The following is a 21470-nucleotide window of genomic DNA, read 5'->3' as shown; positions in this document are numbered from 1 at the left end:
GATCATGAAGAAGAAAATTGTCTCCATTTCACCGAAAGGTCTAAGTTCCAGGCTCCAAAAGATTTGGTGAGATACATGCACGCGACTCTCAGGCTGCTGACAGCCTGGAGTACGGTGCCGGTGATACCTAGTTCCGCCGAAAGAAGGCGGACTGGAGCCAATACTCGCTACGTGCTTGAGTGGGTAATTTTAGGGCTGATCAACTTAGCGATAGAAAGCTAATCATGTCTAGACCGGTCTCATCCTAGCGTTTTCCCCTGCACCCAAAATAAGATTGCAGCAATCAAAGGCCGTTCTCTGAACGATGCAGCCCCCGGGCCGTTCCTCAAGCCGCTCATCGAATCTCAATTCATCGCACTACCATAACTGCATTGTTCGTATCCAGAATACGATGTCACTACGCCCACTGTTAACATGATAGGTGACACCAAGCTTGATTAAGTTCTGACACGGATGTAATCTATTTGCCCGTTTGCTCCTGAACGTCATCCTAGTCGGCAAATGTACATATATAGCTAATTAATGAACTACGTCGTCTCCGAGCATCTTTCCCCAGTCTTTCGTTTCCATCACTCTACAGCACAAACCTAAGGACATCATGAAGAGCAACCTCGCAATCGGTCTCGCGCTGATTGCGCCCAGTTATCAGGCGTACGTCTGGCCCAGCCAATACGACCGCACCGAGGACCTGTTATATTTACAAAGCGGCTACATTAAAATCGGCCAAATATCTGATCGTGCGCACTGCCTTTTCCATAACAATGGTCTGACAGAGAACTTACATCAAGACAGAAGTTCAGACGTGCGATTTTGGCGCGGGTGCACCTGGTATACAAAAGGCAGCGGAGTGGGTACGAACCGCCTTCCACGATTCTGTGACACACGATGCCTCTAAGAAAACTGGAGGACTGGACGCCTCGATCCAATTTGAGCTTGAACGACCAGAGAACCTTGGCCAGGCACTCAACAACACATTATCGGACATGGCTGCCGGCTACGATATCCGCACCCCGATGTCAGACCTTCTCGCAATGGCTCTAGTTATGTCAGTGGATCGTTGTGCGGGCATGCACGTACCACTAAGGCTGGGCCGGAAAGATGCGATAGAAGCCGGTATCAAAGGAGTGCCCGAGGCCCATACAAGCCTCGAGACCACCCGCCAGCGATTCGCAACTGCTAGTCTCAGTGAAGGTAAATCCGCCGTCGTATGCCATCTCGTAGATTGACTGAAAGCTGACTTTCCCTAGTCGATATGATCACTTTGATTGCTTGTGGGCACAGCATTGGTGGCGTCCACTCGGTCGACCACCCTGAAATTGTCTCTGGTCCTGTTAGCGAAGAGAACAAAGCCAGTTTTGACACCACCAAAGATGTTTTGGACAACCAAGTGGTGGTGGAATACCTTAACAACTCCACCACAAATCCACTAGTCCGCAACGCCAACGATACATTGAACTCGGATAAGCGTGTCTTCGCTTCGGATGATAACAAAACCATGAGAAAGCTGGCAGATCCAGCTTATTTCAAGTTGCAGTGCGAGGATGTCTTTACACGCATGCTAAATCTCGTCCCGGGAGACGTCACGCTCACCGAGCCCCTACAGCCAGCAGACGTCAGGCCATACCCTGTGAAATACGAAGTCAATGACGACGGAGGTGTAGACTTCAGCCTCCGCCTCCGTATCCGTATCTCAGAAGGTAGCGGTTTTGATCCCGCATCTCTCAACGCATCTATCATTCCCATCAAGCACGATGGCATTCTAGGGGAGGAGATCAATGGTGTGATGGCCACAATGATGGGGGGAACATCGAGCGGCTACCAGAGGGAGCTATTTCAATGGTTCGAAGTCTTCCAATCGCTCAACGCCAGCGACGTTTTTGACTCGTTTAAAATCCGCGTCAACGGCAAAATCTACGACAACGGCGGAACAGGTAGCTACCCTGTCAACGGCGATGTGCTTTGGCAATCAGCACAGACGTGCGCCAATTTCCATCCCGATCAGAGCATCGATATGACCTTTGTTGCTGCTATCTCAAAGACTCTGTTGGCCAAGGGAGCTACCCCACAAATTCACGTGGTCGAGAGGACGCGAGTCCCAGGAAATGTTGTTCCTAAGTTGACCCCAGTCGTGCTCCCGATGCAGCGTACCTCTCAAGAGAAAGCTGGATACGTATATTACACTGTTGAAAGGAAATTCGACAATCAAACCGAAACTTCTACCTTTGATTTTATAGTGGGCGATTCCAAGCTTGAGTACCTTCAAACAGGTGATCTGAATACATGCCAGACTTCAGCATAGAACCTGTTGCATTTAGACTTTCTTCGATATCAAATAACATAGACTAGTTAGTTAACGTTTATTTAATAAATTCAAAAAGACAGCTTGGTTTAGCCAAGTTCCTTAGTTATTTTATTTCACACAAGTATTCAACTGGAATATCTTCTATCTGCGTGATAAATCCAGCGTTTTTCATAATCATTTTTCTAGGTTTCATCATCCCCGATCGATCTCAATGCGTAGAGATTGTTATCAACTCATTCCTATTTTTTTCATCAATTTTTGAGATTCGCAGTAAGGTACATTCAGTATTTCGTGCTGGGAGAAGTCATCTTGGAATTCTCTCCCTGATTAAACTAACTGTAGCTTTTTTCCCCCGAGAATATTCCTATATCTAGCCCCCTTGCGATATAGTAGCCCGCAAAAGTCACTGCATTCAATCAAGCCAAAAAAAAAGATCGCCACTCGCCAGGTATCAGTGGCGTACAGTTTTCTCGACAAAATTCTTGCAAGTCAATTCAAGAAAGACTTCAGCCATGCTTCTCAAAAAAATAGGTCTAACAGTCGTTTGGAAACCCGTCGAGGATCTGTAACGCTTCTGTTTGTCCATGTGATTGCGTTATCCCCATATTACGTCTCGATTCATGTGGAGCAGTGGGTCTGCGCGCGCCCAGAGCAATACCTCCACTCTTCTTATCTGGCTATGCTGGTTTGCGGAGGCGGGGCCATGATTACCGCCTAACTGCGGAGTATAAAATCACAACTTGTTGACTTTGTTGCCACTCCGTCTGAGGGGGGGGGGCCTTTTTTCGCTAGGCATGTCAATACTGTGGGTGAATCGATAATGTGCTCGCGTGCCTGTCAAGTCAAATCTGTTGGGCGCCTATGTCGGATTCGCAAAATCGAGAATTGGCATCTGTCGAGCTAGGAACCCACATTCTTTCGTTGACACTGGCATACTGAAAGTTACTCATCGGTCGGTTGCTTACTCTACATATATCTTCCTGTTGAATGAATTGATCTCCACTTGCCTACTTCGTTATCTATGCAGTTGAGGCCACCTGATCTTCAATCGTATGAGGTGTGGACCTTCGGCTACCATGTGCATGTACTACCGGTCCTAGACACCTGGTTGTCGAAGTATGCCAAGTCCGTCACGAAAGCCAAGACATCGTAGTGTACTGTTGATACCCGTGAGCGGGATGTCAAAAATGGATAGAGGCGATTTGTTGCCAAGATTTACGTAGTGTAGCGAACGGGTAGTGTTTTCTTCCCGCGGGTAAACAGCGGATTGGTGAGCGGATTCGCTCTTCGTTCTCAGGTTCCCGTGCCAAAGCCATTTTGGGTTAGGTTTAAACCAGGAGGTATACCTGGATTGGGACAAAAATCGGAAGCTGTTCGGTCGGATCTCCGCTGTATGGTCACATGTTCCCCACGTGGGTGGAAAATTTCCAGGAAACAGGCACATTGTCTGTAGCCAAGTGATGGGGCGGCTCCTCCAGAATAGAGCTGAGGAGACTATGTACATTCCGGGCTCTAGTTCGCTCAAAGAGGAGAAAAAAATGGGTCGAAGCACCGCCAAGCAAGAGGAATGAATATTGGCGTTGCGGTGGCAAAACCGAGTTCTTGGAAGAAAGTATGCACGACCAGAAGCTCCGTTTTACCGAACACGGCGCCGTTTGCAGGTCCGATGTAAATGCGGAAAACGGGGCTGAACCCACCCAGCAGACCCTGTGTGCTTTCTGGGATCCCGCGGGAACAGGACTTTGCGCCTCCGGCAATGCGTACCCGCTTCGTACCTACGGATACCCTCTGAAACCTCTGTGTTACAATGATGAACGCGCGTTCGAGTTACCGTAGTATATACCATCTCGATAGCCAAGTAGAAGTAATGGAAAAGTTTACACGGTCTACACAATCTACACAGTTTACACAGTTTGCGCTTACCGCACCATTTCCACCATGAGCGCAGCCATTGCTACCCATCCGGTTGACCGGAAACAAACCTCCACAAGCCTCAACACTCCATCTCAAGTAGCAGCGCCCAAGAAAACTACCCCGACTGCCATCGTATCGTTATTCTCGGGCGCTGTCGCTGGAGGTGTTGAAGCCACAGCAACCTACCCGTTCGAATTCGCCAAGACACGCGCACAACTGCAAGTAGGCGCTGGCGGCTCAAAAAATCCCTTTACCGTCCTCTCTCAAGTCGCCAAGACGGATGGCGTAAGGGCCATCTACACCGGCTGCTCTACGTTGATTGTAGGCACGGCTTTCAAGGCTGGTGTCCGCTTCCTCTCCTTCGACTCCATCCGCAACCGCCTCGCCGATGAACGCGGTGTCCTCTCACCAGCTCGCGGCATGCTGGCTGGTATGCTGGCTGGCGCCGTCGAGAGTGTGGTTGCAGTAACGCCGACCGAGCGCATAAAGACTGCTCTGATCGACAACGCGAAGAGCGGCGGGCAACGCTACAATGGAGGCTTCCACGCTTCGAGAGTCATTCTACAAACCGACGGTATTGCTGGACTATATCGAGGTTTGGTGTCTACAACTGCGAAACAGTCAGCTACTTCTGCGGTTCGCATGGGATCGTACAATGTCCTGAAGGAGTTCGCGAGGCGGAAAAACCTCAAGCAGAACAGCGCACTTACTTTTGGCATGGGTGCCGTCGCCGGTGTCATCACCGTCTACGCAACACAACCTTTCGACACTATCAAGACACAAGCGCAGAGCGCGCGAGGTGCGAGCACAAAGGATGCTTTCCGGTCGGTACTGTTGAAGGGAGGAGTGCGAGGATTCTGGAGCGGTAGCACGATGCGGTTAGGCAGGCTGGTTTTGAGCGGTGGCATTGTTTTCACAGTTTATGAGAAGGTCGCATATCTGCTGACACCTTCCAACCAATAATTTCCAACCAATACCATTTTTTAAGTTTCGTTAATATATCCTCTTGTTCTGTTTTAAGGCATCAAAAGTACTTGAAGGCTGGAGTTCAAAGGCCCTGTGAATAGCGTCATCTGACCCAGTAATTTCCTCAAGGAGTATAGTAAAGGTACCGTTGTTCATCTCATAGAACACCAGAATATCTTTCTCTTTTTTGTAGATTTACATTAGCGCTATCAGCAGAGGTCCACTTCTCTAAAATCCACTCTCCCAAATCTCTGGTATTAATATCTATGTACATCTTCTTTTAATGCATCTCTTTTCTTCTGATAGGCTTCCAGAAGTATTTACTACGATATAAAGCTACAGAATTCGGTGACTATCACTCCCTGAAGAAGAAAAAAGCTAAAATAGTTGAAAGAAGGGTAAATCCAGTGCTAAGCACACTTTGCACCGATAGCGTGAGCGCTAGACAGGACCGCCGGGTCAACTGACTCCAGCCGTCCTTTGCCTTCATTTTGTCATCAGTATGCCATGGTGAATTCCTTGCACGAGCTGCACTTGTCCATTTCCTTGTGATAGAAGGATGCTTGGTGTTCCCTCTGCCTACACCGGATTGATCCCGCGGCAACTCGATCCCGTGGCGGGAAGAGGAGAGTGCTGTCCATTACCCGCGGGACGGCAGTGTGGCGGCTTCCCGAGGGAAAAGACCGGTCTTGGCCTCGTTACAAGGGGCGGCGCCTGAGGCCTCATCCCAGCTAGTCTGGCTGAACGATTAGATTTTCCCAACGACTAACGTTTTTCTTGTCCAGCCAAGCCTCAGCCCAGCCTCAGCCCATCCCAATCGTTCGTTGTTTGCGGGGCCCCGCACCTGTAGGGTATCTGGGGGATTCACCAGCACCTGTCATGCAAGGAAAGTCTACCCAGATGGCTGCATACACTATGGTCAAGCCTCTTTTCTGGGCATTCAATCTGGGCATTCGATATATATAACAGTATGGATCGCATCACTATGGAACCAGCAGCGCGGGTGTCCATCTTACTTCCCAGCTCCTCCTTCAACAACAATAACAACAACTCCTGTGCTACATAGACGTTTCGGTCGAGCAACATGACGGAGAAACGATCTGTCGACTTCATCGACGAGAAGGGCGCCGATGCCGAACTCAAGGAAGTCATCGCTGACCGCCAGGTCCAAATCACTCCTCAGCAGATTCAAGCCCGCTTTGAATCGCTCCGTGACTTGACTGAGGAGCAAATGGCTATATTGAACAAGCAGCTTGTTAAGAAGCTCGATTGGCGACTAATGCCTTGCATCACTCTCATGTTCTTGATGAAGTAAGACCCTGGTCCCGAAAATTTGGTCTGCACGTGAGCAAAGTTAACAGTGCATCTAGCTATCTCGACCGTATCAATGTCTCAAACGCACGCCTTGCTGGACTTCAAGAAGATTTGCACATGTCAGATACACAGTGGAATACTGGTATCTCGACCTTCTATGTTGGTTACCTTGTCGGCCAGCTTCCCGGTAACCTGTGGCTTGCCAAGGCGGATCCCAGGTGGCTTTTGCCATCCATGATGATGGCTTGGAGTATCGGAACGATCTGTATGCCGGCCATGACAAGCGGCGCTGGATTTGCGGTCTGCCGTTTCTTCATCGGTCTTTCAGAAGCACCTTTCTTCCCCGGTATCACACTGAGTAAGTTCCAGCTTGTACACCCAGACACGGGTTGAAAGAATTTGAAACTGACAGAGATCAGTGACTTCTTCATGGTACACCAAGGAAGAGAACCCAATGCGCATGGCTATCTGGCACGCAGGAAACACCATGTCCAACATCTTGTCCGGTTTCTTGGCTGCAGCTATCCTCGAGAACATGGACAATCTCCTTAAACTCCACGCATGGCAATGGTTCTTCATCATTGAGGGCGCCGTCTCCATTCTCGTAGCAGCCATTGCTTACTGGGCGCTTCCATCTTGGCCACACAACACTCGCTGGCTTTCAAAGGAGGAGTCAGAAATGGCACAATACCGTGTCCAGGTATCCAACGGTGGTCATGAGGAGGAGTTAGGTGGAACATGGGACGGACTCAAGGAAGCCGCCAAGGACCCCTTCACCTGGTTCTTCTGCATGATGCACTTCGCTCTTGTCACCGCTCAGAGTTTCAAGGACTTCCTGCCCTCGGTAAGTTCTACATCTCTACTATCCTTCTGAAATATCTCTTGACTAACCGTGCCGCCTTACAGATCATGAAGACCTTCAAGTTCGACACTCTTACCACCTACCTCGTCCAAGCTCCACCCTACGCCATCGCATACGGAGTTGCCTGCGGTCTCGCCTACACTTCCGGTCGCTTCCAAGAATCCTTCTATCACATTGTGATTCCCATCATCTTCAGCGCTGCAGGCTGCGGTATGCTCATCGGAACCCTCAACATTGGCGCCCGCTACTTTGGTCTCATCCTTCTCATCAGCGGCACCTACTCCGGTCTCAATCTTCAGCTCAGTTGGGAAACTACTCTCGTACCCGCCCCACGTAGTAAGAAGGCTGCTCTTATCGCTATTGCCAACTGCATCAGTCAAGTCAGCCACTGGTTCAGCCCCTACTTTTTCCCCAGGTCCCAAGAGCCTTTCTACAGACTCGGTGGTGGCTTGATCTTGGTCGGCTGCCTGATTTGCTGCGTCTCAGCCGGCTTGGTCAAGTGGCGTGCGGTGCGCTTGAACAAGAAGCTCGATGAAGCTGAAGGCTGGTCCGAGCACACTGGTGTCGAGCGCGGATGGAGATATGTGTATTAACGTGTTTGATGAGAAACGTTCCTCGCAACGAGTTAACGATTAGTTATATGCCAGTCCGCTATGATTAAGCTGTGCTTAGTATAATGTACTTTGTTGTTTTTATCAAGTTAAAGAGATATCAATTCATGACTTTCATGCTTATTCTATACTTGCCAATCTATTTTGCAGTTTACAAGAACCTGTTCATTTGCCATGGTATGCGATTCAGATCTCCGGTTTTGGAAAAATATGTCTGAAAAGGTTCTGATATGGGCCTACCCCGTGATATTCTAAAAAGGACGTTAAGTCCATTCTAGCAACACCTGAAGCAACAACAGCCATGCTACAATTACCACTTCGAGCAATAGAGTTCCAAACTTGATCTTCTCAATTAAGCCTAGTACATTAAGCCTAGTACAACCCCTCTACTCCTTCACCTCATCCCTCACAAACCGACTCGTCCCCGCAACCTTGACCGCCAACAACCAAATACTAACATCACTCATAATATCCGCCGTCGCGACATCCGCCCCCACCGCCTTGGAAAACCAATTCCGCATCTCCACCGCCACCAGCGAATCGACGCCGTACCGATAAATCGCTTTCTGCGGGTCGATATCGTCTTTGCTTACAACCAGTAAGCTAGACAACTGCACTTGGATGGCTCCAACGATGATATCCGTGGCTTGAGCCAGAGACTTTGCTTCAGACAGCAAGTGCGAGGGCCGCGACTTGTCTGTCTCGGCGGTGCTGGAGATACGTGCTGGTAGCGTGTCGAGGTAGTGGTAGATGGGGCGTGTGCTGCCGAGTGGAGCCACGATACCCATTGCACGGAGATCCGCAGGGAGAGTTAAGGGTGTGATGATTTGCGAACCCACGCTGCTATTATCTACGCGGCTGGGGTCGCAGCAGAAATGGAGGAGGGAGAAGATGTCTTGTGTGGATACTTCTTCCAGCATGCCGCGGACACGGAGGAGGGCTTGGACTTGCTCGTTTTGCGCGACGTAGCCCACGCCTGTTACCATGCTTAAGGCGAGGGCGTGGGCGCGCTGGCCGTGGCGCATGCGGTGCGCGGCGAGAGCGTCTTGGTAGGTGTTGCCGACTGTGTAGTTTGATTGGCCAAAGGAGCCCATGATGCCGGTTGAGGAGGAGAGCATGACGAAGAAGTCGAGGTTGGGAGGGAGGAGCTGGTGGAGGTTCCAGGAGCCGTCGACTTTGGGGGCAAGTGACTGATGCCACTTTTCGACTGACATGTTTGCAAAGGATGAGTCGCGCATTACCATTGCGGCTTGGATGCAGCCTTTGATGTCTGGGAAGTCGCGGACAAAGTCCAGCATGCTTTGTAGTTGGTGCTTGTCGGCGATGTCACACACTGGTGCTTTGACGATGGCGCCTTTTTCCTGGAGCTCTTGTATGAAGTGCTCGCGATCGGACCCGGTTCCTTCGACTGGAGAGCGTGATGGTAATATCAAGTATCGAGCGCCTTGCTGCACTATCCACTGGACAATGCTTTGGCCTATGCCACCGAAAGCACCCGCGACAAGGTAGCTTGCATCTTCATGGAAGAGTAGCTTGGAATGACTCGATGCGACTTCCATATCGACAACCTCATCGCTGTCCATTTCAATCACAACCTTGGCCATGGTTTCCTTGTCTTGCACAGCCCGGAAAGCCTTCTCGACCTCGCTCTGTTTAAACACGGTCAGTGGTACGTGTGGTATTGTATGACCATCGACAATCATCTGGCAGACATTCTCGAAGATTCCTTCGAACAAATGGCTTTCCGCTAGTTCCTGAAAGTTGAAATTGACGAGCGTGACGTTCTTATTCGCCACCACCGCTGGTAACGAATTCCCCTTCGGACGGCTCGCCGTGGAAACAAAAGCATGTTTCTCTCCAACATCAACAATCCTTCCAAACGAAGCAATACAGCCGCTTGAACTGTGTAACTCTTCAGTTGAGCCCAAAATAACATCTACACCTCGTCCCTCAGTCTTACGCCGGATTTCGTACTCGAGATTTGGGTCTCCAGTGACGAAAGTAGACAACATGGTAATAGTGCTATAACGAAGTAAGCAATCCGCCTGCTCTTCCGATTCAACTGTTGTAAAGATATTCATGCATCCCCGATGTATACACATCATGAAAGCGGCGTGCCCGAGCGCACTGGTCGCATCGTGGATCAGTACATTGTCGCCCAGCTTGACACCTGCAACTTGCATCAGTGCAAAGTAAGCCGTGCAGAACGCTACGGGGACCGCAGCTGCTTCGGCAAAGCACATTCCCCCGGGAATCTTTCGTAGTTGCTTGAAGCTGCTCACTGCCGTTTGTGCAACGCCGTTGCGTGTGATGCCGAAGATACGGTCTCCGGGTTGGAAATGGGACGCGCTGCGTGATCCGGTTTGCAGTACGATGCCTGCGATTTCGCTGCCAAAGGCGTCGTCGTGGACTTGGCCTAGTGCGACTTGGACATCGCGAGTGTTGAGGCCCACGGCCTTGACTTGGACAAGGACGTCGTCACTTCCAAGCGTGTCGTTTTGGGGATCATCTTGCTCGTAGTGCAACGTGTTGAGAATGCCCGCAGCTCCGATTGTGAGGATTGGATTTTTCAGTTCACTCCATGGCTTGGAAACAGTGGTCGCAACGTCTTTGGACTGTGGCAGTACCGTTGCGGCCAGCTCTGCATCATCGACTACGCGTGGTGTACAGAGAACGCCGTCAATTTCCCAATACTCATCTTCGGGGTCATTAGTCTGATCCGCGAGCTTTGCGTCTAAGACTCCCATGATATTACTCGCGAGCTTCTGTAACTCATTCTCGCAATCCAGACTAACGCTGATGAGATGGTAGTCTTCGGACTCCGTGGCTAGCGTGCGCACAAGGCCTGATACAAGGCCTTCCGTAGGACTCTGGTCCAATGCTGGATGTTGAAGCGTTGGCCAGATGAGTGCGTCCGCTGTTGAGAGGAGTTGCTTGATCTTGCTCAAATCGTCATCTTTCATAAGACGCAAGAGTGTTCCATCTAGTCCAGGAAGAAACACGCAAGTAGCTTGGGATACATCTTGTTGGGGGACGGAACTCCAAGATATCGGGATTATTGAGACATTGCAGTGTGAGAGTGCGACTTTTCCAAGTACATCTGCTAAGCTGCTCTGTAGAAAGTCACGCTCGTTGTATACAACATAGACAGTTGAGCCAGAGTAAAGTGATTCTCTCTCCTGCTGACTTAGTTCGGGGAAGGTAGCCGGTTGCCAATCAATGCGATACAGAGTCGGTGGTGCTTCTCCTTCATCCGCAGCTGCACCGCTCCGTCCAATCGTCGAAGTCTCCAACTCCCCGTAGAAGTAGAGTTCTTGATCCTGCTCATCCGCTGCAGTAACATCAAAAAGCTTGTTCCGGAATCCGCAACCCTTGACTTGCGCGTTCACTTTTACACTCTTTGCTTCGTTCGATGCGCGCAGCAAATTGGCTGAGAACCACGCGTTGGTGAAGCCCGTAGGTACCGTCGTTGCAGACGCATTCTTGGCAAAAATGGAATAGGCGGGAAATGTTGTCTGCAAGATGGTGTCTAGCGCAGCGGGATGAATCAAATGGGCATCGGTATACATGAATTTCGCGTGTTTCTGCCATTCGGAGAGGCCAATTGATCCTGTTGCTTGTTGACTCTGCTCATCCCATTTGACAGCGTGCATGCTGCGGAACGTGGGACCGTAGGATAGCCCTGCCTTGTTGAACGCATTGTAGATTTCCTCATGGCTAATGTCGGTGCGGCACTGCTTTGTAGCTGCGAGGAATTTTTCAGCTCTTTCGGTCTGTACAGCTGAAGTCTCGTTTGGGTTGTCGTATGCGATTGAGATAGAGCCGGAGCAGCAAAGATGCCATGTGTCATTCTCATATACGTAGAGCGAGAAATGGCTCCACGAACTTCCTGGTTTTGTATCTCGCGCATCTACACTTCCAGGACGTAGTGTCAGTTGTATCTCTGTTCCTCGTGGATTCTCGGATAATGTCATAGGTTTCGTGAACGAAACATCTTTCATTCTGTACCCGGAAGCATCAGCACCTGCGTCGCCGTAAAACTGGCGCACTGCCTCGATAGCCATGACTAGCATGCCTGCTGCTGGCATAAGACACAATCCGTTGATTACGTGATCTTTTAGATACGGCGATTGGTCTAGAAGAATACGGTTCGTCCAGCGTGCCTCCAGTTCGTTCCAATCAGGTGTGCGAGATCCAAGTAGCTCGTGATGCACGAATCTGGTTTGGCGGTATTGGATACTTGTCCGGCCTTCGAGCCAATATCTCTTCTTATCTTCAAACTGATAGCTAGGGAGGGATGTGAGAAGCTTTGAATCGGAACCGCGAACATTGTTGACAGCTGAGATATCGACACATGTCCCAATAGTATGTAGTTTTCCTGCGCACTGCATGGCTGTGACATCTGCCGCGTGATCGCGACGCAATACAGAAACGTATTCGGATTTTACGTCTCTCCCTGCAGTTTTGAGAATATCGCTGAGAGGAGAGCGCAAGGCGGAGTGGGGTCCGATTTCGACAAAGTAGCATGATGATGTATCCGGTTTTGTACAGATTCCCTCCAGGGCGATTGAGAATCTGACAGAGCCAGTAAGATTCTTATTCCAGTAAGCTGCAGTTCTCAGTTCAGCGAGTTGATCCAAGGGTTTTCCGGTGACGGTGGACACGAAAGATGGCTGATCGTCGAGTGGTTCTCCGGGCTCGATATTTCGTAGAAGCTTATTGTAGATACCAGCTACTGGCTTCATGTGATGAGAATGGTATGCAACATTAACCTTCAGGATGTGTACTTCGATGTTTGCTTCTTTTAATGTCGACGAAAGTTGATGAATGGCGTCGCGAGGACCAGAAAGTGTAAAGCTGCGCAGACTGTTGTAACAAGCTATGACGACGGGGTCTTCCGCGTGTGATTCATTCTGCTTATCCATCAAATGCTTCCAGGAGTCCAGCGGGGCCTGAACAGCAACCATGGCACCATTCGATGGGCTCAAGGACTGAGTGATACTGACTGCAAGGCCTCGGAAGTATGCAACCATCCATGCAGATTCGCGCGAGATCGCGTAACTGGCGTATGCAGCAGCAATCTCGCCAGACGAATGGCCGACAGAAACAGATGCTCGGATTTTCCAGGAAGTCAGTAAATCAACGATTGCGACTTGAAGAGCTGTGCATATTGGTTGACTAAGTTCCGGTTTGTGGATAGCTGTTTCGCTCTCGGATTTGTTGCATAGTTCATCTGTAGTAGTTTGCATTAATTGATGAGCTTGAAAACATGTCGATAACCTTACCTATCAAAGACCACGAACTTCCCAGCGATTGAAAGTACTGGTCAGCTTCTCGCATAGTCTTCGAGAAAACATTGTATTGCATGAGCTCGCGACCCATCCCATGCCATTGTGCGCCTTGTCCCGTGAACACGAAGCAAATTTTTGCATTTGGTTTTGATCGCACAGGTGGAGACCAAGCCATTTCAGACTGAGTGTTTGATAAGGCGACACATGTACTCTTCCATGGAAACTTGGTACGTTTCTCGGCCAGAGTATATGCGATATCGTTCAGTGTCTGACGGCGATTTTCATCATCCATGTGATCGCTCATCCACTTCTTCAGCGCATCAATCGATCGATGAACTGCTCGCTCATCAAAAGCAGAGATGGCCAATAGCTTCGGAGTGAACTTGCTGTTTTCACCCGCAAAAGTACTGGCTTCTTCATAATCGCCTGCAGAACCAGAAGGCGTGTCGTCACAAGTCGTGCTACCAGAAGGCATGGTTTCAGAACCATTCTCGTTACTGGAAGTGCGGATCAAGGTCGAGGTGTTGCAAGGATGGACGTGTTTCGCTTCCTCAATCGTTCGGACATCTGCGGTGCAGTGTCTCCCTTCTAGACCCTGCTCGCGGAGAAAGCTGAGCGCATCATCGATAACGACATGTGCATTTGTTCCACCGTATCCGAAAGAGTTCACGCTTGCACGTCGGACTCCACTGGTCGGCCATAGCACGGGTTTCAACGGGAATCTCAAGTTCGGTCCAGCGGCCGTAACGGCAGGATTGATGCGTTCAGGGTAAACATTCGGCGGGATGATACCCTTTTCAAGTACCAGTAACGTTTTTATCACCCCAGCGATACCGCTAGCGCCTTCAGGGTGGCCCATATTTGACTTGAGCGCGCCAACGAAAATTGGGTCTTCGGGCGTCCGAGCAGAAAATACACTGTTGATAGCAGCAGCTTCACATGGATCTCCAGCCTTAGTACCAGTTCCATGTGCTTCAAAGTAGCGAGTTTCGTCGAGACTGAGACCGGCTCGTGCATACGTCTCGCGAATAAGGCGCTCTTGTGCGGATTGGCTAGGCGATGTGATACTCGGAGTGTTGCCATCTTGGCCGCAACCCGTCGACCGAATCACACCGCGGATATTATTGCCATCGGCAATAGCTTCTGAAAGTCGCTTGAGAACCAGGACTCCAAAACCCTCTCCTCGTGCATAGCCAGAAGCTCTCTCGTCGAAGGAGTAGCATACGCTGTCTTTGGACATCATGTTAAGACTGCTCAATAGGGCAGTCGAGTCTGGTAGTAGACACAAGTTGGTGCCGCATACAAGAGACTGTTACCGTCAGTATTCTGATGTTAGAAGTCAATCCATTCCATGTAGTAATAGGAGGCCGAACCCCACATATTAGTCCGAACATCGCTACCAATTCCGAGGCGCTGCTGGTATATCTCCGGGCGTCTTTATTTGACGAAGTTATGAGATTAGACTCACCATATTAACGCTTCCAGCAAGTAACTCCTGGCACGCAAGATGAAGAGCAACAAGACCACCAGAGCAAGCTGTATCCACAGTCATACTAGGTCCACTGAAGTCGTAGAACCAACTCAACCGGTTTGATAACATAGCCAGACCACTTGAGCCAACAATACGATAGTCGCCAGGCATCTGAGCATCTCTCTGAGAAATTTGGCTGTACTCCTGTAATAAGCACCCCACGTGGACTGATGTTCGGGTGCCTACAGCATCCTGCATGGTAATACCAGCTAAGGGAAGATGGTATTAGTATATGTTTTGAATGATCCTGGGCTATCCGCATACCGTTTTCAAGAGCGTGATAACTCGTTTCGAGCAGCAAGCGCTGCTGTGGATCCATACATTCCGCCTCAGCCGGCTGAATAGAAAAGAACGGCGCATCGAAGCGTGCTGGATCGTCGGATAGAAAATGGCCACCGCGATTCTTCACAGTGCCAGGTCGGTGACCATTCTCTTTGTAGAATCCATCGATGTTCCATCGGTTCTTGGGAATCTCGGTCATGGTCGACCGGCGCTCGATGAGGAGTTTCCATAAGCTCTCTGCGTTTGTTACGTCTTGGGGGAATTTGAATCCGAAGCCGACGACTGCAATTGGATCGAAGCTATTTGTATCGGGAGAGGTCGGCTGAGAGCCTGATTGTGTATTTGAGAGCTTCATCGTGAAATGCACTTTGCGCTGATGTAGTGTTTTGTGCGATCAGCTGCTTGGTAGGTTCTTGGTCCTATCAACGTCCCTAACGTTGCTCACATGTATTTTGGTAAGACAAAATTGAGGCTGGCGTAGTGGAGTTTTGGAACTCTCAGAAACACATGTGTTCATGTGTAGAATCGTATCAGTTGGATGTTTGTTAAGGTATATGTCACAGGGGAGTGTTGCTGGAGCTAAAATGGAGCATATGCAGATGGAAGAGCAGATATTAAAGACCCTAGAATTAGAATATGCGGGGTGTATATAAAATGGTATCAATCAGGTGTTAACTCAAAATGGTTATATACTGCGTGCGCTGAGTGCTATTTGAGGCGACTGCGTTAAGCGGCGTTTTGCCTAGCTAGAAATGGCCCACTTGTTTTCCGAGACGGAAAGGCGGCATATGCATGCACGTATATGGAGCAGTCCGTGGTGACTGTTATGATCCTGGTAGTACAGGAGAAGTACCCGGATTCCACGACATCTGATACCTTCCTGTGATCAATGCATCATACGAGTATCCTGTCAGTACCTGAGTTTGGAAGGAAGTTCCCTTCATCCAGGTTATGGGAACGTAGAGAATATTTTCTGAAGCGTGTTGATCATCGGCTAGAGTGTGGTCATGCAGCTCCGCTGGACGCCTAATACGTTAAGCTCGACCCAAGCTGCATGCGCGCTCTTGCACTTTTACCGTTTATATTGTGCGCATACCAAAGAACCCGATAATTACTCTCATAGAGCGTTTAGAAATTCATGTACATCTCAATGGGTATAAGAGCAATGCCGCAGAGCTTGCGTTGGGTCGTGGAGTTGGGAGGGGTCCTATGAGCCGCAAAGTTACCCTCGTACCTCCATTGAATCAGGCATTGGTCAGGATTTTGAACCAGTAACGTTTGAACACGATATTTACCGAACCAGATATTTGAGGTAATTGCAGGTGAGTAGCAGGTGAAGGATTTAACAAGTTTACAAAAACATGGGTAAGGATAAGTGCAGATATGTGGGCCTTTGCGAGTTCAAGTCATAGAGAAGACGCGTCAGACACTCGAGTTACAGTCTAGGTCCTCGCGAGAACCACCAACTAGATGAAGGTCTTGTCTTTCCAAGATCCTTTTGGTCTCCAGTCTCGTTATAGTTCTTATGTAATTCGTTACACGACAGGCCGAATCATGCATCTAGTCCAGCGATTTATAATCCGTTGGGCTCCACAAGTTCGCTTCGACCTGATGTCAACTATTGACTCCACGCGGATGTCTGTTAACGTGCCCCGAACGCGACCTGCAGCAACCGAGTTTTACTTCCAGGAGTGTGCAAAGCGGGTGGATTCGCAAGGTCATCAGCCTTGGCTGTCAATCTGGCTATCACATGCTCGGGCAAGATTACCTAAATGCGTTACCTCTCGTATAGATGGATTGATGCTAAAATCAACGATTCAGTTCAGTGATATATTGCCGAGTACAAAAACTGGGGGTTTGAGAATGTGAATACCAGGCTGATACGTATCTCACAAAGACAGGTATATCGCATTTGAACTTTGCACAACCTGATCGCGATCATGAATGCTCAATCGGTGCACATTGGCAACCCCGCTTTGACATCTCCGGGTATTATTGAAAAGACCAATTGTTTCAATCTGGAGTTGCGGCAAATCGCAGGATCGATGGCAGGGCTTACCAAGGACGTGTCGGTTTTGGCCCCCAAAACTAAACTATCGTATGCGACTTGACACGGGCGATTGGGCGCCTGACAAAGGCTAGACTTTTTGCTCTGATTTGGAGCCATGTGTTCGTTACCATCATTATGGAGGTAATGGTGCGAAACGCTATGATTGCAACGGGTTACTTGACCTTTCAAAGAGCTTTTTGTGGTAAGGAAATGTTAGACAAAGGTACATCTGCTGGTCGTTTTGAGGTTGTGAGTTTTGTTGCATGATTTCCTTGACGATGAAAAAAGGACCCAAAGTCAAGCTATAGACAGTATCCGGAACATGAAACGAATGTTGATTCGTAGATTCATGGACTCTTTGATGGTCTCGAGGTCTCAATCCCGAGAGTGCCGCACACATACCACCCAAGCCAAGAATCCCTTGTCTTGCTCTCGATAATATTAAGAGCAGCATGTGCAAATCCAGAAGATACAACTCTTCCAGACCAGTCACGACTGTGTTTCGCCTTGATGTTGGTTTTTTTAACCTGCGCATGATTCAATCATGGAAATCGTAATACGTGGTGCATGTCATCGTGGAAATATAGATAATAGTGAAGCGGCCATCCAGTCGTGCTCGGGATCTCGCTCTATTTGCGAATATGGACAGGCAATAGTTCATCAAAAGATCCATCCACTCGGTTTGAAAGAGTAAAGAAAATTGTGCAGGATTGATGATCCTCAAAGAGAGGGATGGGCGGCTCATAATATGGATAATGAAATCTAAAAAAAAAGATATGATGGGCCACAGAGTGCGGCAGTCAGCTAAGCCACCACGTGTCGTTTCAGCCGTCAGCACGTCAAAGGAACCGTCTCCCGGGTATCGGAACATAGATGCAGACATGCTCTTCCGTGATGGCGTTTTTTGTGGGTTAATGCAGGAACAACATGACGATACGAGGGAGTGAATAAGGACAGGACTGCGTAGTGGCGGAGCAGGGCCCGAGGCAGAATGGTATCGGACGACGCGGGGCAATGGCGGGGCAGTTTTTGGCAGCTAGTGACCCGACGGCCACCTCCGACGGCTAGCCATGGCTCAAATGGTACGATAGAAGTCTGCCAATCTGCCTGCTTCGACAAGACTCATAGCACCACAAATTGTTTCCAGGGCTTCCTACCACATTAACATGGCCGCCCAAACTGCACAGGGTCTCACACCAGAGCAGCTCGGTTTCTTCAACGAGAATGGATATCTCTTGATACCAGACGCGCTGTCACAAGACACGGTCAAGGAGCTCCTCAATGATACCAGCAAAATGCTCAATGACTTCTCGCTGGATGACCATCCCATGACCAAGTTCTCGACTGGTGGCGAAGACGGCGCGGACCATGTAGGGGACAGCTACTTCTTGGAATCTGGAGACAAAGTACGCTTCTTCTTTGAAGAAGGTGAGTTCTGCTTCCTGCATTCAATTGACGTCGCATCTATGAAAGACCAACTGGGCTGATATGATGGCAGACGCTTTTGACAAATCCGGCAATCTGACAAAGCCCAAGCATCGTGCAATCAACAAGATTGGCCATTATCTGCACGAGCTTTCCCCTTCATTTCGCAGTATCTCTCTCTCAGATCGCAATGCCGCTATTGCCTCTTCATTGGGGTTCCGTGATCCACGGGTTCTCCAATCTATGGTTATTTGCAAGCAGCCCGAGATAGGCGGTGCTGTGCCACCTCATCAGGACAGCACATTCTTGTATACTGATCCACCTAGCGCCGTGGGTTGGTGGTATGCCCTCGAGGATGCCACAAAAGAAAACGGCTGTTTGAGTTTTGCTGCTGGGAGCCACAAGCGAGCTCCTATTGAAAAGAGGTTTGTGAGGACGGGCAACGGAACTGGCTTCATCGACAATGACGGGGCCAAGTTCCCGAACAGCATAACACCCGAGAGTCAGGGCGAGAAGGGGTATGAAATGGTAGAGAAGGAGGAAAAGTATGACATGGGCGAAGTCAAGGCTGGAACGCTAGTTCTCATCCATGGTAACATTCTCCACAAGAGTGAGAAGAACACGAGCGAAAAGAGCAGGAACATATATACATTCCATGTCATTGAGGGCGACCAGAAGTATGACGAGAGGAACTGGCTGCAACCACCTGCACAGGGTTTCTCGAAATTATATCAGGAGAAGACTGCAGCGGCGAATGGAACGAATGGGTCGGGTTCGAGCAACAGACTTGCGAAGGATTGGTAGACATGTTACAATATATTTATCTACTATGACTTGCTTTGTACACACAAGCCGATACCTCCGAGCACGAATGCCATGCCTATCCAAGTGTCTATGGCATGTTAGCTTCTGAGTCGCACGACTGTTACGCAAGCCGATTCAAAACGTACCTCTACTAATGACCTTTTTCTCTGCCCACCATTCACCTAGCACAGTGAACAGAAAGGCGAGTGAGTTGGTGATGGGCACCGTCAGACTCAATTCCGCCTTGCCTATCAATATGAAGAACCACACGCTTCCAGTGACATTGAGCAACAATGGTATTGCATATGCCGGTCGACTCAGCACTCCAATCACAGCATAAAGTACACCTAACACTTTCTTCTTGAGCCATGAATTGTTCGGATCGGTAAGGGCAGGGCGTTGGGGCGGCGTATAGTTCCTATGATAAGGTTAGCAAGGTCCGATAGGCCACTGGTCCGTAGAGTAAAACATAAAATCTCACGGAAGGAAACCAACGTACATTGCAGCTTTACGCATAAAAGGTGTCGTAAGTCCCCAGCATGCGCCAACCATAAGGAAGCCCAGAATCCAGCGAAAGATGGAAGGTTGAGGCTCGTTGGCGATGGGCGCGTCGGGGTCCATGATGCTGCAGCAAATTCGATCAGAGAATCACTACAGTGGAGGCCAATAACCAACGACACGAATAGCGCAATTGTCGACGCTATTGTGATTCGATACGTCGAGCTGTTGACATGGGATGAAAGCAACGAACTGGTGCTTGGCTGGCGCGCTAACTTGGGCCGTGCGCAGGTACACACATCACATTACCATCCCTTCGCCATCATTTCGTCCCGACAACAATTAACCGTCATTACTCGGCATTCATCCACAAACAATGGAAGACCTATTATCAACTATCTGAGTTTATAGCCTTCTGCGGATTGACTTTCTTCGACCCGTGCCGACGCTGTCTCCAGGACGAAAAAGAACCGCATTCCACAACTCAGCCGCGCTTTGCACTTTTCGGCCACTGATTGACTTTGCAATGATTACCACCGCTCTGGTACCTGACCTGCTCACAAATGTAATTTATTGTGTTGTGCCCGACATCCGCCAACGAAAGTTCTTGGCTAGAACTCAATGATGGCGCAGCAGGACCCTGCAAAGGCAAGCAGTTTCTTTGATCCACCCTCCCGGGATCCGCCCTAGTCAAGCCATGCCCCAGGTTGCCAGCCTATTCCTGGTATCCATCCACCCAGGCAGTTCACCCGCCTAGTACTATTCAGAAATATTGCTATTGTTGGGAACTATTCCCGTACAGCAATACTGTATCCATCGCCATGCACCGGAATGACACGACCATCTTCCGTATCAATCGTACTCCTGCAATGGGCAATATCGTGGATGACTTCATTACTAGGCCTCATTGACGGCCTCACATGGTCCAAATTGCCATACTTTGAAAGAGTTACTGCATTTTTCATTTGACCTCACACGCAGGTTGGATATCCTTCGATACAAAGAAGTCTCTGGTCGACAAAGAAGGAAACTACAAGCTAATTGTTACATGACAGGTGCCCGCGGGCTAGAAAGCCTAGACTAGATGAGTGACTCAGCATCATATATATGGCTACATACACTATGTGCCTACCATTACTATGGAGTATCCAGCCATCCTGGTCACCTCCGAGTATGCCACTGTTGACACGCGGGCAGTGCAGGCGCCTCCAGACTACCTGAAACCAAAGGGTTGAGGCTTAGTTCATCGTCTATCCAACCCACCCTAATTCAACCCAATATGTTCTAGTGTGCTAAGTATAGACGGGATGCGCATTGCATGAGAGTTGGCCGTTGGAAGCCACTGACACATTTGGACATGTGAGATCATATATCTCTCGTGGGGTTTGTTCGAAATTTTTGAGTCTTTGCATTATTAGCGCGTCACAGATCTTGTTCCTGCAGGCCTACGACTACTCCCGCCTTCGTTGATAAGATACAAGTATCACGTCGCGATTGTCTATTTACACTCCGCATTTTCACCCACTTCGTTCCACGACATACCCCGCTTAGCCTCGGATACATCGACCGCATCTGTTACTTCTTGGAAAATCTTTCCCTGCAATCAGTACCATATTGCCT

The 21470-nt window shown here is 49.3% G+C and overlaps 6 protein-coding genes across 6 annotated transcripts; 4 read left to right on the top strand and 2 right to left on the bottom strand.

Moving 5' to 3' along the window:
* Positions 1–598: 598 nt before the first annotated feature.
* Positions 599–2299, top strand: COCCADRAFT_97765 (uncharacterized protein; the record flags this gene model as incomplete). Its single annotated transcript, XM_007714719.1, has 3 exons — positions 599–737; positions 793–1191; positions 1248–2299. The coding sequence occupies 3 exons, from the start codon at positions 599–601 to the stop codon at positions 2297–2299; spliced, it is 1590 nt and encodes a 529-aa protein (XP_007712909.1).
* Positions 2300–4240: 1941 nt separating this feature from the next.
* COCCADRAFT_37325 (uncharacterized protein) lies at positions 4241–5179 on the top strand (the record flags this gene model as incomplete). Its single annotated transcript, XM_007714718.1, has 1 exon — positions 4241–5179. One exon carries the CDS (start codon positions 4241–4243, stop codon positions 5177–5179), a length of 939 nt encoding a protein of 312 aa, XP_007712908.1.
* A 1087-nt stretch (positions 5180–6266) lies between these two features.
* Positions 6267–7951, top strand: COCCADRAFT_97807 (uncharacterized protein; the record flags this gene model as incomplete). The annotated part of the gene is made up of 4 exons (XM_007714717.1): positions 6267–6493; positions 6553–6854; positions 6916–7340; positions 7403–7951. The coding sequence occupies 4 exons, from the start codon at positions 6267–6269 to the stop codon at positions 7949–7951; spliced, it is 1503 nt and encodes a 500-aa protein (XP_007712907.1).
* A 404-nt stretch (positions 7952–8355) lies between these two features.
* Positions 8356–15428, bottom strand: COCCADRAFT_5568 (uncharacterized protein; the record flags this gene model as incomplete). The annotated part of the gene is made up of 4 exons (XM_007714688.1): positions 8356–13202; positions 13255–14569; positions 14729–15000; positions 15056–15428. 4 exons carry the CDS (start codon positions 15426–15428, stop codon positions 8356–8358), a joined length of 6807 nt encoding a protein of 2268 aa, XP_007712878.1.
* Positions 15429–18289: 2861 nt separating this feature from the next.
* COCCADRAFT_26771 (uncharacterized protein) lies at positions 18290–19352 on the top strand (the record flags this gene model as incomplete). Its single annotated transcript, XM_007714694.1, has 2 exons — positions 18290–18551; positions 18622–19352. 2 exons carry the CDS (start codon positions 18290–18292, stop codon positions 19350–19352), a joined length of 993 nt encoding a protein of 330 aa, XP_007712884.1.
* Positions 19353–19375: 23 nt separating this feature from the next.
* Positions 19376–19973, bottom strand: COCCADRAFT_37321 (uncharacterized protein; the record flags this gene model as incomplete). Its single annotated transcript, XM_007714716.1, has 3 exons — positions 19376–19440; positions 19499–19770; positions 19852–19973. 3 exons carry the CDS (start codon positions 19971–19973, stop codon positions 19376–19378), a joined length of 459 nt encoding a protein of 152 aa, XP_007712906.1.
* Between the last annotated feature and the right edge of the window lie 1497 nt (positions 19974–21470).

This window comes from Bipolaris zeicola, assembly GCF_000523435.1.
Source record: "Bipolaris zeicola 26-R-13 unplaced genomic scaffold scaffold_87, whole genome shotgun sequence".
Lineage (NCBI taxonomy): Eukaryota > Fungi > Ascomycota > Dothideomycetes > Pleosporales > Pleosporaceae > Bipolaris > Bipolaris zeicola.
This window is presented reverse-complemented; position numbering and strand designations above follow the sequence as displayed.